At 41.5% G+C, this 16,795-nt stretch overlaps 1 protein-coding gene across 1 annotated transcript; it reads right to left on the bottom strand.

Moving 5' to 3' along the window:
• Positions 1-8,268: 8,268 nt before the first annotated feature.
• Positions 8,269-10,080, bottom strand: foxi1 (forkhead box i1). Its single transcript, XM_042083271.1, has 2 exons — positions 9,401-10,080; positions 8,269-9,190 (listed from the first exon to the last, which is right to left on the bottom strand). Exons 1-2 carry the CDS (start codon positions 9,993-9,995, stop codon positions 8,631-8,633), a joined length of 1,155 nt encoding a protein of 384 aa, XP_041939205.1. The 5' UTR covers positions 9,996-10,080; the 3' UTR covers positions 8,269-8,630.
• Between the last annotated feature and the right edge of the window lie 6,715 nt (positions 10,081-16,795).

Raw genomic sequence — 16,795 nt, 5'->3', positions numbered from 1 at the left:
TGCAAGAGGTGAGCCATCAACAGACATTCACTTCTGTTGTCAAGTGTTTTAACAGACACTCCAATCAAAGGGAAACACAAACACCATCCAGTAATAGACCATTTGAGATGGATCAACACTCCCACCAGTTCAGCACAGAATGGCAGATGATCTCTTAGTCCATCACACGGCCTTCCTGTCAAGTGGGAACCGGTTGCTGCAGCCCTCGCACCTGACACCTGTCCCCACACAGCTAGAGCCACTCCAACCTTCAAAGGCACCGGAGGCCTGGGAGAGTGTATGTGAACTCATTAGGTCCTAATCATATTCAAATGTGTTGCGGGGAGGGTGGTCTGATTCTCGGCCTTAGGCCGGCATGCCGGCCTCAGAAGCCGGAGACTGGGCCGCTGGGCCGCTGGGCCACTAGACGTGCTCCGGCCCATTAGCCTGCAGACAGGCCACTGCCCCAGCGGGAGCCTATGGCTGCAGACAGGCAGACTGGCCGTGGGTCTACTGATGCCCCCTCCCTATTGTGTCCTAACTGCAGGCCGGTAGGGTCATTACCATAATGATAAGATAGTGACACCTCCCTTTGAATTCTATTAGCAGGTCAGAAAGGAGAGGCTAATGAAAGGGATAATTACACAGTTTACAGAGGGAGGGGCGCTAACACTTTCCAAAAACAGAAGAGAAGAAATCAAATCAAGATATCTTACCCACCTAATTACCCAGCTACCTGTGCCTCACATACACAAAATCACTGATGTTCAGTGGTTGCTGTGATGATGGAAAAAAAGATTTTATATTTTCTTCTGGGAATTGGAAATTTCATTAGAATTCTACAACACAGACCTTTTCTTCCTTTTTTCTTAATAAATGACATTTCCAGTGTGCCCACTGAGCCACTTAAACATTATGCAGCGGCTGGTTCTATTTTCCCAATGATGAAGCCCTTGGTCTGAGAGTGTTGAGTGCGTGACAGGACTCTATTGGGGGACTAAAGAGGATCACAAGTCACCAATGTGTTCCTGACCCCAGTGATACGCGTTTGAAAAGCCTGTCCATGCTGACAGCAACAGGGGTCAGAATAACAACAGGCCTTAAAGGTCCTCCCCACGTTAGCACCACAGCACAGGCCCAGGGGTCTCCACCAGCCCGACGGTCACCAGGACAAAATGACCACCCAACAAAGCCAGAGGTGCATTTTCTTGGAGACCACAGTGTTTTTATTTTTTTTAAAAACCCACTAAAACATATATCATGCTATCTTACATATTATCAGAATCATGGTCTCGTCTGGAATAAAAATAATCTTGCCTATATGTCAAAAAGTAAGCAAATCATTTATTATGCGCCATAAATCTATCAGGGTTTTCTGTAAGGGGTTTTGTTTCTTTGCAAAGTGTTGAAAAACTTTTATTGGCTCTCAGGTTCTGGTAACCTTATCCTTGATATCACTCCTGCCATGTCCCTGCAGGCACAGCTGAGAATATACGGCCTGTATCTATATGCTGTCATTAGAACCTCACCATGCTACAAACGTGGGCCTGTTAATATATTTTTTTAAGTGTAAGGCTCTTAACCTTCCCTATGCAGTCAATAGCATTAGGTGGAATCATTCTTGGCCTTTAAAGCACTTCTCTTCATTGAAAAAAAAACAGTTCATTTTAGGCTGCGATAGCTCACTGCAGGGACTTGTCCTACATCATAGCTCTAAAATTGCCCATTTCAAGTGGGGGCATGCCAGCACACTTGAGTGGAGTGTAGCGCTGGTGTCGCAGTGGAGCTGTCATCGTGCGGCTGGCAGGGCACACTCATGTTGCTTACATGATGTAACACGGCTGGAATGCAGTCATGTGACAACAGTGAGGGAATTGTGTTAAATGCATTGGAGTGACATGAAGCGATATTCCTCCTTCCCCCCTCCCAAAGCACTGTGGGGATTAATGAGGGGGCTCGGAGGTTCAGCACAGCGGCGGTGGCAATAGCGGTTGACTGGCTGAGTCTGTGGAAGCGCTTGACTCTGTCTGTGTCTTTGTGCGTGTTCGGTGTTTATGGTAAACACATAGGGAAATGTTTGGGGTTTGGGCTGACAGTCACTGCCAGCTTCAAATAAAGCATGGGTAGAGAATAATGGACAGGGACTGTATAGTGATCCAAAACGACTTGTCTGCGTTGTTTAGGCTTAACAAATTAATAATTAAATTAAATTCAACAAAAATATTCTCATATAATATGTTATCCCAGTTTTAACAAGAAAACTTGTGAAGAATCTTATAAGTAGCCTGGGCAAATGAACCCTAAAGAACAGCTCGTCTTTGAAGTGAAGATGAACACAATCAGATACTATAGAACACCACTGATTGGAGAATAATTATCTACATTAAGGAGATGATCACCTTATCACAGCCTTACATCTAAGAGAGCAGAAAAAAGAGCCTGTCGTTTAAGAGTGGCCCCTTTGCATCCCCCCTCTTCTCCTAAATTGATAGCAGCTGCCTTAGAAGTGGGTCTTGGCCTTGAAGTGCAGGGCCGGATTAGCGAGGAGCACAATGGGAGCTTTTGGTGGAGGCATGCATGGCCCTTTTGAAAAGGTATCATTTGGTCCCTTCAGCCGTAGATCATCCGCGTCTTACGCAAGCTCAGGCTCAGGAGAAGCCCGACCAGAACCTTCACCCGACTCTCCCTCCGAGCCAAGCGTTTGATGGCCACAGACGAGTTGCAGTGGGTGGGAGGCTGGGGCTTTGTATTGGAATGCAGCTTTTTAAGAGATCTGTGTGCTGTGTGAAAGTAATTTTTTTTCAAACTTAGTTAGATTTAATGAATTTCTTTATCAATCTGACGTGACGGTAGATTAGATTTATGGAAACAGGTGGGTGGATGCTAATTTTAAACAAACTATTACATGACAGATAACTGTTAACTGCTTTTCTGTCCCACACAGTAGTTTGAGCCTTGAGCACAGTCTTTGACCCCGTAAAACACTCCGGGGATTCCCCCTTGATCTTATCAGCACGGGCAACATATCTCCTTCACTCACCTCGACTTCTCACTGCAAACAACACTGTTTTACTGACCCAACCTGCTCGGTAATGTTTCTAAATGCTCATCTGTCATCAATGTGTAAGTTAAAACAACAGCCCAGTAGGTTTAATTTATCATAAGGCATAAGATACTAATTATGCTACAGGTATGCAATAATATGAAGAGACAAACATTTAAATGTGAAGATGTAAAGTTCATAGACTGACTATGCTGCAAGTTGTATTGTGGAGGTGGAAAGGTCATCCAAAGCCAACTTAATTCATTATGTTCACAGCCATGAAGTGGAACTATCAAATTAGTGCCATCAAAATGGAGTTGTGAGAAAAATCAGTATCAAGTCTAGCTTCTGTCATAGACATTGTCCTCACTCAGCAGGGGTCCTTAGTACTGTGTATAACTACAACACAGTAGGTTTTGACATGGGCCATGGATAAAGGATGATCTACCTCCAGTTTCCGTGATGTGGGAACGGAGGTGTTGTCCCTCTGAAGGTCGTCCGGATCCAGCGAAGTGGGAAACATTGTTCAGGATACGTTATACTATTGTGAAGATTGGCTTTCTGGTATGACAAAAATGAAAACAAGCACAAACTGGGGGATTTAGTGGGCCATCGCTCCTGTCAGTTAATCCCAGCAAGCCTTTGATTCCTCCTGCAGGCTACTGGGCAGGCAAGCGCCATGCTTCCCTGGTGAGAGGGTGCTCAGCTCTGCTCAGTGTCAAGACATATCTCAGTGCTCTTAAAAATAATCTTACAGCAGCCATGACAACATTATTTTAAATAACATATCTATATGTATAGAACACATTTCTACATAAAAAAACATACAGATGTGCAGTAGTGTCCCATGGGCTCAAATTCTTATGGGAGTACAAAGCCCAGCTCTGTATAAAATTATCCACATGTTATTTATTTCTCTCAGGACGGGATCCCATGCCGCTATCAGCCCATAGATTACAGCTTTTATGGTCGCAGTGGAAGCTGATGAAACCATACCAGGTCATGCCAACAGATTGGTATTATCCTCAGCTATCAGATGTACGCTTCATCTTTTTTTTTCAGTGCAGTGAAGAAAAGGCTTTTTTTCTATTGCTCTGTCAGTTAAGAGACTACCACGGAGCTGTCATCATATTGTACCCTTAAATATTTAACTTCCTCGAGAGATCACACTGTAATATAATATATTCTACTGCAATTCCCACTGACTGGTACAAGCAGATGTGGAATTCCAGGGTGGATGCATGGCAAGATCAGCCACCTGTCTGTGCCCCTGCTATCAGATTCCTGGCTGAGACAAGGCAGCAGACTCATTTTCCACTGTGCCCGCTCCAGCCTGGGCATGACAGTCAGAAGGGCATGGGTAGATTTCTGCTGTCTCAGTTCTATCTGTCTCAGCAGCAGGCATCTACCCATGAACAGACTCCAACAACATTGTATGTTGTCAATTTGAAGATATAAGATATGCATTTCACAAAGAAGTTCTTACCATGTCATTTGTGACATATGTACACAAGAAAATTAATTTGCACTTAGCTTTATAGTCAAACTGCTAGACTTACTTATCCTCTAGTAATGTGTTTCAATATTTGTGATATTGCTGCTTGTTCATTCACATGATTAACACTGTATTTCAAGTTTTGTACACTCACATTGTTTGTATTATTCATGTATTTTAGTTTTTTTTTACAAACCAGTGTTTTTAACACTGAAGCATCTGTCCTATCTTTAAGTGGTGCAGCCCTGGCAGACTCTTCTTTAATACTATCAGTTAAAAGGATCTTCTAATGGCTAATGGAAGAAATGTTTCACACCTTACTGAGTGCAACTTTATACACCAGCGATTCATCACTCCAGCCCGTGTCACTCAGCGGCTGATGGCTCAGCCTCAGGCCCAACAGCACAGGCTCCGCTCTCGGCAGCTCGCGCTGAAACACAATCCACAGAGATGAGCCTGCAAGAACAACAGCCTTCCCAACACACACACACACACACACACACACACACACACACGCACACACACACACACGAGAAAGAGACCTACTTTCTGTCTTTTTTTTCTTCACACACACACAATCAGACAAACATAAAATGGGTTACGAATAAAATGTATACATAATGATGGTGATTAATTTAGTAGGTATTTTTATTTTATAACACCTAATAAAAATCCAATACTTGTCCAATACATAAGAGGACCCGAGTCTTTGTGGGAAACACCTTTAAACAGATGCTGAATTAAGCGAAAGCTTGAAACACTGGAGGAAGTCATCCTCCATGTTAAGTGTGGCCAGTTTGCAGGCAGGCCCCCTAATCTTCTACCTCTCCACTCTGTGGACATGATCACTGTCCTAACATGGACATGAGGGTCAGAGTGATATTTCCTCTACTTGTCATGGTCAACAGGATTAAATGAACATTGTCCCAAATTCTATCTCAGGGGTTTGTGTGACGCTGCACCTTTAACAGCTCTAGTAACTTTTTAGTGATCCCTGTGTGTCTGAAACCCTTCATTATGGTCTTAGCTCCTCAGACGACCATGGGGCATCCTGATTATACATCCCCTGAGCTTGGTCAAGGAAGGCAAGTGAGTGTGGAGTTTGTGAGACAGAGACAGAGACAGAGACAGAGAGAGAGAGAGAGAGAGAGAGAGAGAGAGATGCATGAAGATATGCAGACAAAGATGGAGAGAGCTCCGGTTATCCTGCCCCACTGACGATGTGCAGCAGGCCAGCAGAGGGGTGCCCCAGGCAGGACAGGGGCACTGGAGCATCACTGAAGTGGTGGCCAGAGCAGGACTCAAGTGAATGGATTTATGGGGAAGCTAATGGAGCTCTAAGAGGGTCTGTGGGAAGACATATGATGTTGACGATTGTGTGGCACCCACATAGTAGGCACAACCTTGATGTACTGGGTTCACAGGGCTTGTGTGTGCATCTTTCAAAATGGGTAACAGTTGTGTTGACTGAGATGAAAATGATGATGATGATTTCATGATAATGACATTTTATGACAATGCATTATTTTTATATGTATATCTTTATATTACTGATAATCAAAACTGATGGATTAGAAAACTTTATTTTGACAAACTTTTACCTAAATGGACAATCCAAATTCAATTATGCCGGAAGGAGAGACTTATTAATGAAAGCATTTGATGTTAGAATTGCAGTAGGCTATCTCTAGGATATCATGCCATAATATAACAGAAAGTTTCCACTTTAATAATCTTTGCCTATTCCTGACTGGCTTTATTATTAGGTATTGTATCATCCAAGAATAGAGTAAAATACAAGAATTCTGCTTTCAAATGGTCTGTACTGAAGATATTGGACCGTCAAGACTAAGATGTTAATGGAGGTGGACCGAGTTTCGATGGACAGTGCACAGACGTTATTGTGATGTACATTGTCTTTTTCAGGTGTAGGCCCATACAATCAAAGTTCAGAAATCACATGATTCAGCCTACATAAAAATGTACATTTTAGACATACTCGTGTCGTCAAGAAGTTTCACTTGACGAATACGTCACATCAACATTTAAATCCGCATGGGGTTATAGCCCCAATCGAAACTTCAATCACAATCAATTACCCAACCAACTGTACATTGCATGTGACTCTAACAAAAGGCACATTTTCTAAACTTAGTGGACCTATTGGTTGTTAAAACCACAAAAAAATGTAGATGGACATTGCTGCATGCCCTATCAATGGGATACTTGTTGCTGTGAGAACTTGTTTCTGTTTGACAAAAATACCCATTGTTAGATTGATGCCTGTACTTCGTAGATGACAAGAGGAAAATGTGGTCTGAGTGATATAATTTGTTCCCAGTTCTGAGGTCACAATGTTTTCAATCGGGCGCAGCAGGGGGTCTCTTGTGTTGCCAGCCCCAATTGTGTCGCGACCAAGGGCACGAAAGTCTTGTCAATTTTGTTTTGTACCAGACAACAGAACGCAAGAGCTCACTCAATTATGAACCAATTACGAGGTGTTTTCTTTTATTTACTTGCTTTGATTTCATACGCACCGCATATTGTTATTAAATGCGACATGAGTAGGCAGCTGAATTGTCCCCAACATTTCCATGAGAGGACCCTTTTATTAATTTTACTGTTTCAGAGCCGGAACAACATGCTCTTGTTTTAGCTTCCATTGGTAGGACAACAGCACATGTAGCCTACAACAAAGGCACTTTACATGGGGTTTTGCACTCAGATGAATCGCACAGTGAGGAATTCCGGTGCGCTTCACAGTTCATAGGTAAAATGAAATGAAATCATTAGGCTATTCTCACGATTAAGAAAGCATTTCTCCACTTACTTGGCCTACAAAGATTTACATATTTTAAAGTGGAACTAATTATGGTAGATGGAAGGCTAAATTCATATAAATTTACATTATATCCTAGGCTACTGTCAAATAAGCCGAATATAAATACAACAGCCCAGACCAAAAGCTGAACTCTTGAACTTCGTGGAAATAAAGCTGTGATGACCTGTTGAAATCGGCTATATCCAAAGTGACAAGCGGAAAATGTCTCAGTCTCACCAACTGTTTTCATGTAGTTGAGACTAGACACTCGAGCTAATGGACAGAAAACGAAATCGCTCGAAAACAAACATCGACTCCAGAATAATTGAATCACTATATCAGTGAAAGACGGTGAATATTCAAAAGTTGCCTATATTTAGTAAATAAACAAAGCGAAAGTGTGGAGGAAAGTGTGCTGAGGTAGCCTAATGAGGGAGTCCGGCTGGACAAGCAGTGGATTTTTGTCCATCTGAAAAGTGCAATTAAGAGAGCCCTCGGTGGGGGTGCGGATTAATTAAAACGCTCGATTAACCTTGAAATTCTTCATATAAATAATTGTCAGTCCAATATACTTTCGGTGGGTGATGTTTTGTTGTAAAAAATCGGAGAAGGGGTATGAACGACAATGAGTCCATAGTTGTTTTCACAAGCATATCGATCATAGAAGATGATAAGCTCATTTTTAGAACAAAGCAGAAGTGGTCCGTTTCTTTTTTCTGCAGTTTATACACAGTATTTAAACACATTTTGACTGGGAGAAAAGTTAGAAGATTTTAATTCCAACGAAAGAGATCTGCCTATGCTGAAATTCCACAAAACATAGCAACTTGTGGTTAGATTTCGTAGATTCAACAGCTGTTATGTTTCCAATTGAAACACTTGAAACTAGGCTCAGATTTGACATGACATTTATTGCAAAAAGGACAACAGTGTTAAATAATCATTACAAAATTAGGCCTACAACATTTCTCCAGAATAAATGCACTGGCATGTAAAATCATTCCAGAAAAGCAAGGGGGGATGGGGCTGTACATGGGCATGTTATTAAAAATGAAAATGCATGCATAGTTGCCATTTCCATTCTAAGCCCAAAAAAAAATGAACAAAAACTAAATGAAAACTTCAAAGAACACTCTCTAAGCCAATTCCACATTGTCCTTTAGAAACATCCTTCCCACACAGTGCAACATGGGGAGATATGCATGGCTCAAAATCTAGTAGTGACCTATATAATGAAGTGAGGATTTTATTAGCACTCACAGAGTACACTAGCCTACATGCTGTAAACCCATCTAAACTTCTGTCCCCTCACGGTTGTATATCAAATTGTTGACACTGAAATGATTTGAGAGGTGATTGCTCAGACTACCAGAGGCTGGTCCTGTGTAATAGTTCATTCTGTTACCAGAGAGCGGACTGCTATCAGAGTTCAGAGGAGTTATTTGAGTTGGAGAGTAAGAACCAAGTCCAGACATGCTCTCTTTGCCCTGTGACAAATCTCCTAGAAGACCTGTGTTGAAGTCCCTTCCTCTGATCCCGGTGTTGCTGCCGGTCATGATTGAGTTCATGTTAGAGACGAAGCTGTTGAAACAGGGGCTGTGTTCGATGGAGGGTGACGGCGAGGACTTGGAGTCGCTGGAGCTTGGTGAATTCTGGAGACTCGGAGGCGACGCGCTCAAGATGCTGGCCGTGTCGGAGAGCTTCAAAGCCGCGGTGTCCTCCGATTTAACGGACATGACCGAGTTGCTGCCGCTGTTGTTGGCATCAGCGCGTCTCTTCCTCTTTCTCCTGAAGTTTCCATTATCGAACATCTTCTCACAGTTTGGGTCCAAAGTCCAGTAGTTCCCTTTACCTGTTGACATGAAAATGTAAACGTGAGTAGACAGTAAAGGTAAGGTACAGAATGAGGGGGAAACAGAGTAAAGTCTGGTGACGTTTTTACACATTCTTTCAACAGATTTTAGAGTAGGATGTGCTTTAAAAGATGCTGATGGTGGTATAAGAAAACACATTTTCTCAGACAGTTATGCATCATCTTTTTAAGAAGTGAAATCAAGCATACCTGGATCATCCTCATCCCGTGCCACCTTCTTGAAGCAATCATTCAAAGACAGGTTGTGCCGAATCGAGTTCTGCCATCCCGCCTTGCTCTTTTTATAAAAAGGGAAGTTTTCAGCCACATAGTGGTAAATTTGACTAAGAGTCAGTTTCTTATCCGGCGCGTTTTGAATGGCCATGGCAATCAAGGCAGAGTAGGAGTACGGTGGTCTGACCATCTTAAAAAGTTCTTGCTGGCTGGATATGGAGAGCCATCCGAGGTCGGCTCCACCGAAACCCGTGGGAGGTGGCAAGAACTGGCGCTGATTTGTTCCATATCCCGATGGAATGTAGGACGTTCCATTGGTGCCCGACAGGTAGGGAGAAGAGTTAATACCTGGGCCGTTCAACCACAGGTAGGGGTTAGTTGATGGAGAACTATACTCCCCAATACCATAGTTTGTTGTGTGCGCAGGTGGCCTCTGCGAATGATGATGCAGATTCTGCTGGTACATGCCGAAATTGTCGCAATACACAGCCATATCCAGGAGTTCTTGAGCGCTGTGGTGCTGAATTGGACCTGATTGCTGATTAGATGGCTGTTGTCCAAATGCGTTCATAATCCGTTCAAATCAGCTGCCAGGTGACAGTGATACACCCGTCCAAAATATAAAGCTCAAATGGTTTCTAGCTATCGACTGCTTGTCTTACACTGACTCTTCCTGAAGACTGGGGACAGAAGTTATGGAGGAGTATTTAAGGGCGCAGGCAGGTAGACAGCTGAATGAATGTGTGACAACCCCTCCCACCGACACGCTCCGCTCCCATTATCTTGCTGATGAGCGCGTTCGGGGCCTTCAACGATTTCAGAAAATCAAGTTTTCTTTCCCTAACATTTTATATCTCACACGCTGTAATAATTTGAGACACTTAGAGTTTTATTTATTGACGCATTTGTCATGTATTTGACTAATCATGGTTTACCAATAAAGATGTAATGCAAGCAACATGTTTACAATCTGTGCTTGGGTTCATCACTTGGGTTTTCTTGTTTTGTTGTGATATTTAGGCTAAATTAAATTATATTCTGGGATGCTCTCCATGTATGAAACTGCTAAATATCTATTTGTAATATGAAAGACACCCTTTAGCCTATAATTCACCAAGAAGAATTTTGACGGGTATGATAGGCCTGTTTGGAAAAAGAGCAGTTTATACTACCTTTGAAAATATGAAAATGTTGATAGATTTTAAAATAATATTTTATAAACATGATTTAATGAAGACATGCTTCAATCGCGCAACCTACTCAAATTTGGATAGGTATAAATACACTTTTTAAATTTGAAAATGGGGTATACCTTCTGATATTTTACACATAGGCTACAGACACACACACAAAGACCCATTTTGTTTAAAAACTGTGATAAAGCAAGATCCTCCTTTCTATATCCAACTTCAAAGAAATCATTTCAGCACGTCTATAACAACTAAATACAACACACCAATGCATTAATTAAACGCCAAGGATCTGCAAATATAGATAGAAATGATCCACAAGAGATATATTCTAGATTACTAGAAGTGCCGTTTCATTAACACTGTTAACATTTCACATTTATGGAGACAGGACTTGTGAGGGCATGTTCCGTGTGGAGACGTTTCTGAACAGGACCACGGACAGTCGTGCCACTATCATGAATAAAGACACATGACAACTAGGCCAATGGCCTATGTTGTAAATCAATGGAAGATTTTGTTTTTCCTTACTGAAGTAAGTCCCTTGCATAAAGGATTCTGGCTGCATTGGAAGAAGCGTTTAAATCCTATGGAAATGTACAGTCTCGTGCGTAATTTAGATCATTAACTTTAAAATGAAAGGCGAGCTAAAAAAAAGAGGTTGCTCAGCTACATGCATTTGCAATTCATGAGCCGAAACCCACTAGTGCGTCAAGTGACCATTCAGTGTTCTGCCGCCCTGTGGTGTGATGCAAAACTGCACGCGCATTTCGTCTGAAAAGGTCTTGGAAGGCGATTTCCAAACCTTTTGTTTCCCAAATGAAATAATAAAGTAATTCATTATATTTATATAAAAGTATTTTTTCTGTGTTACACTTTTGTATGATGTTGCCGGCTTCTAGTTTCACTCCATTCAAAGCTGAATAAAGTGTATTTTTTTCTTAAAATATACAATATACACTTTTATAATACAATAGGCTACATATAATTTGATATCTAGACTTGCCAAAATGGCAAACTTTCAACTGGTTCATTTTTGAAAGGATTAATCCTCATGCTTTCATCATACACAAAATAATTGTATTATACAAGCAAAGCAAACTGCTGAACAAACATCAAATCAACAAACATAGACAGCAATAGATAGAAAAACAGATGACTTGTGCCATCTGTAAAAATGTAGGACATGTGGAATTATGGTAGTTGTAGGCTACAACTTGTAGCCTATACATATTCCCTGATAATGCAATCTAAGGTGAAGTTGCAGACCTATTTGTGTGTGTATGTGTGTGTGTGTGTGTAATGACCATACACTTGTTTCTTGTCTTGCTAACCAGCAGAACATTCCTCCTCTCCATGACCTTGGTGTAATTGCGTGGCTCAGAGGTGTTGCTGAAGAAATGAACCTGTGCACCAGTGGCAGTCTGTGAAGCCTAGGAGGGGAAATGGCTTCTTAGCCCTACATGAAACTGCTCATCACATGTTTGACACAGGGAGGCAAATTGCTTTCCTGGTTTTCATATCCATGACACGTGTTTATATTCTGATCACCAAAAAGTTTGTATTGTTTAGGTGTTGAATAAATTGACAGGTGTTTGAGTTTTTTTAAGAAGATAATTCCATATGCCCCTGATAACTCTGCAACCATGCAACTCTGCAATCATCTATAACAAACTACTACAAAATACTTTCATGGCTGTTCATTTTGTAGAGTTCTTCACCCAAAGCTAAGGAAAAACTTTGTTTCCAGGCAGTCAGTGAAATAGCAAATGACTCCATTGGCCCTTTAGGGTATACTCCAGCTGGTCCCAGAGAATTCAAAATGACACAACATTGGCATTGTTACAAAGGACTTCAATTACTCCAACACACCTCTGGTACAGCGGGCCGCTGTGACTGCAATTGGATCAGGGGGGAGCTCTTCTCTGTCTCGCTCTCGCTCTTTCAGGTGCCAGGGATGGCCCTTTGTTGGGTATCTCAGAGGAGCGGAGGGTCACACAGCCAGGGGCAGTTTAAGACGCAGGTAAAGAGAAGCGGAGACTCATGGAGACATTCTCAAAGCTCATGGCTGCAGGCAGCAGAAGGGCATCGTGGGAAATACGGACAGCCAGAAGCAGGAGAGGCAGACAAAAAAAGACATTTAAAGTATGTCAGATGGAGTCAACACAAAGTCAGTCATCAATCATTTAAACAAAAGTGGTATAAGTTATTTGTGAATTGGCAGGAACTACAATCAATAATCAATCATGACTTGTCCAGACATTTCAATAGTTTAGCAATGGGCGAGTTGTGTTCATTCAAATCAGTCCAAATTAGTATTAGAGAGATCTAATCCACTACTGCAGCTACAATGTATTGTGAGCTCAACAATTTTGTATTCAGTCCATTTGTCCTTATATTCAATATATATATATATTCAATGTAAATGCATAATTGCTTTTCCATAAATCTACTTAAATGTTATAGGAGCACCAGAGGGAAGGATTTCCTATAATACCCTGTAGCTGTCTGTCTCCCTCTAGAGGAGAGTGAGGCTCCTCTTGGGTTAGGTACTCTTCCCACAACTCACATCTTCCATTCTGTGATGACCAAATGTATAAATACTATTCATACACTAATCACTTAATTGAAATATACTTATACAGTCCTGATAAAAAAAAAATAATGCAATTGTCCTATGTATCTTGTGATTCCAAACTATTTCTAAACACTAATTATCTAATTACTGGTGTCTCCGCCTAGTGGAGAACATGCTATCTGTTTGGTTGTCCTGTTAGGTATTGTATTTTTCCATTAGTGCAAGCAACAATGCACAGAAAAGGACAGTGACCAGCAGTGGTGTAGTATACGTGATAGGCAGGACTACGCAGTATACCCACTTAAAAAGCATCACCATCTCAGCATACCCACTATACATATTAACATTTGGTGTTGATCACAGTTATACCCACTACACCTAACTACTACATCACAGTATACCCACTACAGCTAACTACTACATCAAAGTATACCCACTACAGCTAACTACTACATCACAGTATACCCAGAAACATTGAGAAAACATACATGAAACAATCCTCGAGAGGAAAACCAAACAGGAAGTCCTTTTTTGACAGAACAATTTTCTGTTAATTGTTTTTTTCCTGAAGTTGGTAAATAAGGAAACATTTCAGTATTACTTGGACAACAATGTGCAAGTGACACACACACACACACACACACACACACGACCTCTGCAACATCACGATACACAGGCCACAATACAATACATTTCACAATACATTTTGATTCTGAATAATGACCATGGCTCAAAACAGAATTTACTCCAAAATATGTTCTTTATCTAAAACTAAACTTGAAATAACCTTTCCTGTTGTCTCATATGCTGTTGTTGTCTCTTCCTGTTGTCTCACAACTTTTGTTCTCACTCAGTTTTCAGTGTATCTGGGGAGCATTCCATTTACTGTCAGTTGTATCTACAGTCAAGACAGCATAGACTTCAAAATATATTTTGTTGTTATTATCTAAGAATCTTGTGCAGGCTGTGGTGAGCTGTATGGTAATGATGGGAAAGCAAACTATATATTTGTGAATAAACAAACATCCATAGTAAGTAATGTTAGCACAAGGAAATGAATATAAGTATTTCTTAATGAGATATTCAAACTCTGCAATAAGACTGACATTTCATTTGGATAACTTATTTCTTGCAGATAGATTTATTATGTGTAAAACAAGGAACAAGGATAACAAATTAACCTGCTGGGATTTTAATAACTGAATATTTTTTAAATTACATTTTGGTAGGCGAGTATATTTGCAGGCAGGGGGGGGGGGGGGGAGGCACAAGGCAGGATGGGCTGGGCGGACTCAGCTTCTCCATGAAAACCTTGCCAAACTAAAAGGTGAATTGCAAACGCTGGTCAGACACAGTGCTTTAATGCAAGCCAGAATGAGTCATAGAGCTGCTCAGGCCTCAGCGGTCTGGATTGCTCTGGGAATACCAGGCACAGGAACAACAAAGCAGCCCTTAAAGGTTAGGTGCTGTTGTAGACATGCAGAGTTGCACTGGACTTGAACTCGCAACTTCCAACAATGGACATGGATGTGCAAACAAGAAGGCTGAAGCCCATGGGTGCTATTGTACAGCGGCTAAGCACCGGAATCATCCAGTTTTTGCAGAAAGCATGAAACTTGGCACAGTTATACTACTACCCCTAGTGATCAAAAATTTAAATGGACCCCAACACATATCGCCCCCTAGTGGCCACCATCTTGAATTCAAATATGGCCACCATTCTTAATAGAATTGTTGATACAACTTCAAAATTAATCAATAAACGATAAAAAAGTCTTAAGTTCTAACACTCAATTTTTAGGGTCAAGGAAGCTATTGACATAATTTCCAAACAAACTTGATGTTGGCTATTTTGAAATCCAATATGGCGGATACCAAATGTGAAAATATAGACCATCTCTATTGTTATTCATGATAGAAATATCATTCAAAAACAATTTTAAAGTTTGAACAGTCATTTTATCACATGACAACCTCAATAATATACAAGGCATCAAGTATAATCTGGTAAGATTCCAATATGGCGACTATGTGTAAGAAAATAAGCCAATTTTTCTATATCTTGGTTAATTGAAGTAACTACCTACATCATCAATAAATTCTTATTCTACCTTCTTCTCTCTCTGAGCAAACCTTAACTCTTACTATACACTGCGAAAAAAAATTATACACTTTAAAAAATAAAACACATCAGATCTCAATGGGGAAAAAACATCATGCTGGATATCTACATTACATTACATTCGGCTGACGCATTTTTAGCCAAAGCGACTTACAACCTGGTAAACAGTTTAACGCATAGACTGTATATATAGAACTAGTATAGTTACTATGTATACTAGTTCTATATATACAGTCTATGGTTTAACGCTTTTAAAACAATTCTCTCAAAAATTATAGAACAATTTAAAACAACTCAAAAAGGTAGAGTACAATAGGGAAAAGTGCATCAGTGAGTGCTGTTTTTATACAGTCAAGTCAGGTGGTAAGTGCTAGAATTAGCTAGTTGTAAGTAGTGCTACGAGAGGAGATATTCTCTGAAGAGCTGGGTCTTCAGGGGTTTTTTGAAGATGGAGAGGGATGTCCCTGCTCTAGTAGGAACTGGTAGCGCATTCTACCAACGAGGAACAACAGATGAAAAAAGTTTGGATTGACCTGAGCGTACCGGTGGCAGAGCTAGACGATGTTTGTCTGAAGAGCGCAACGGCCGTGGGGTAGCATATGCCTGTATGAGGGCATTCGAGTAGGTGGGAGCAGTAGGTTTAGCTGGGAGGACCAGCAGTTTGGTTTTTGAGAGGTTTAGCTGGAGGTGGTGTGTCTTCATCCATGTAGATATGTCTGAGAGGCAATCCGAGGTCCGTGCCGAGACCAAGGGGTCATCAGGTGGAAAGAACAGATAAAGCTGTGTGTACATCTGCATAGCAGTGGTATGAGAAGCTGTGTGAATGGATAATCTGTCCCAAAGAAGTGGTGTGGATAGCAAATAGAAGGGGGCCCAGTACTGAGCCCTGGGGGACCCCTGTGGTGGGATGGTGAGGTGCGGACAGCTGTCCAAGCCATGATACGTTAAACGAGCATCCTGTGAGGTAGGATTCAAACTGATATGGACTGGGTAATATGTTGGGAACAAAAGGATGCCACTTCGTTATTTGGGAATGAAAATGATCAATCCACAGAGGACTGAATTCAAAGACCCCCCGAAAATCTAAGTGGAAAAAATGACGTGGCAAGCTAGTCCATTTTGCTTGAATTTCAGCACAGCAACTCATGATGGTACTCAGTAGTTCGTATGGCCCCGACATGCTTGATGGCATCAGGGCATGCTCCTAATGAAATGGCGGATGGTGTCCTGGGGGATCTGCTCCCAGATGTGGACATGGCCATCACTGAGCTCCTTGACAGTTGGTAGTGCAACCTGGCGGTGTTGGATGGACCAAAATATAATGTCCCAGAGTTGTTCAATCGTCTGGTGAGTGTGGGGGACAGTCAATGGTATCAATGCCTTCATTCTCCAGTAACTGCCTGCACATTCTCGCTGACATGTGTCCAGCCATTGTTGTGCACCTAGAGGAACCCAGGGCCCACTGAACCAATACAGGGTCA

Source organism: Alosa sapidissima, chromosome 24 (genome assembly GCF_018492685.1).
Source record: "Alosa sapidissima isolate fAloSap1 chromosome 24, fAloSap1.pri, whole genome shotgun sequence".
Lineage (NCBI taxonomy): Eukaryota > Metazoa > Chordata > Actinopteri > Clupeiformes > Clupeidae > Alosa > Alosa sapidissima.
This window is presented reverse-complemented; position numbering and strand designations above follow the sequence as displayed.

What these genes read in the sequence shown, in the direction of transcription:
- foxi1 (XM_042083271.1), bottom strand. Translation starts at nt 9,995, where the DNA reads ATGAACGCATTTGGACAACAGCCATCTAATCAGCAATCAGGTCCAATT. An exon ending in ACGGGATGAGGATGATCCAG is followed by an intron (nt 9,191 to 9,400) that starts GTATGCTTGATT and finishes TCATGTCAACAG; the next exon opens with GTAAAGGGAACTACTGGACT.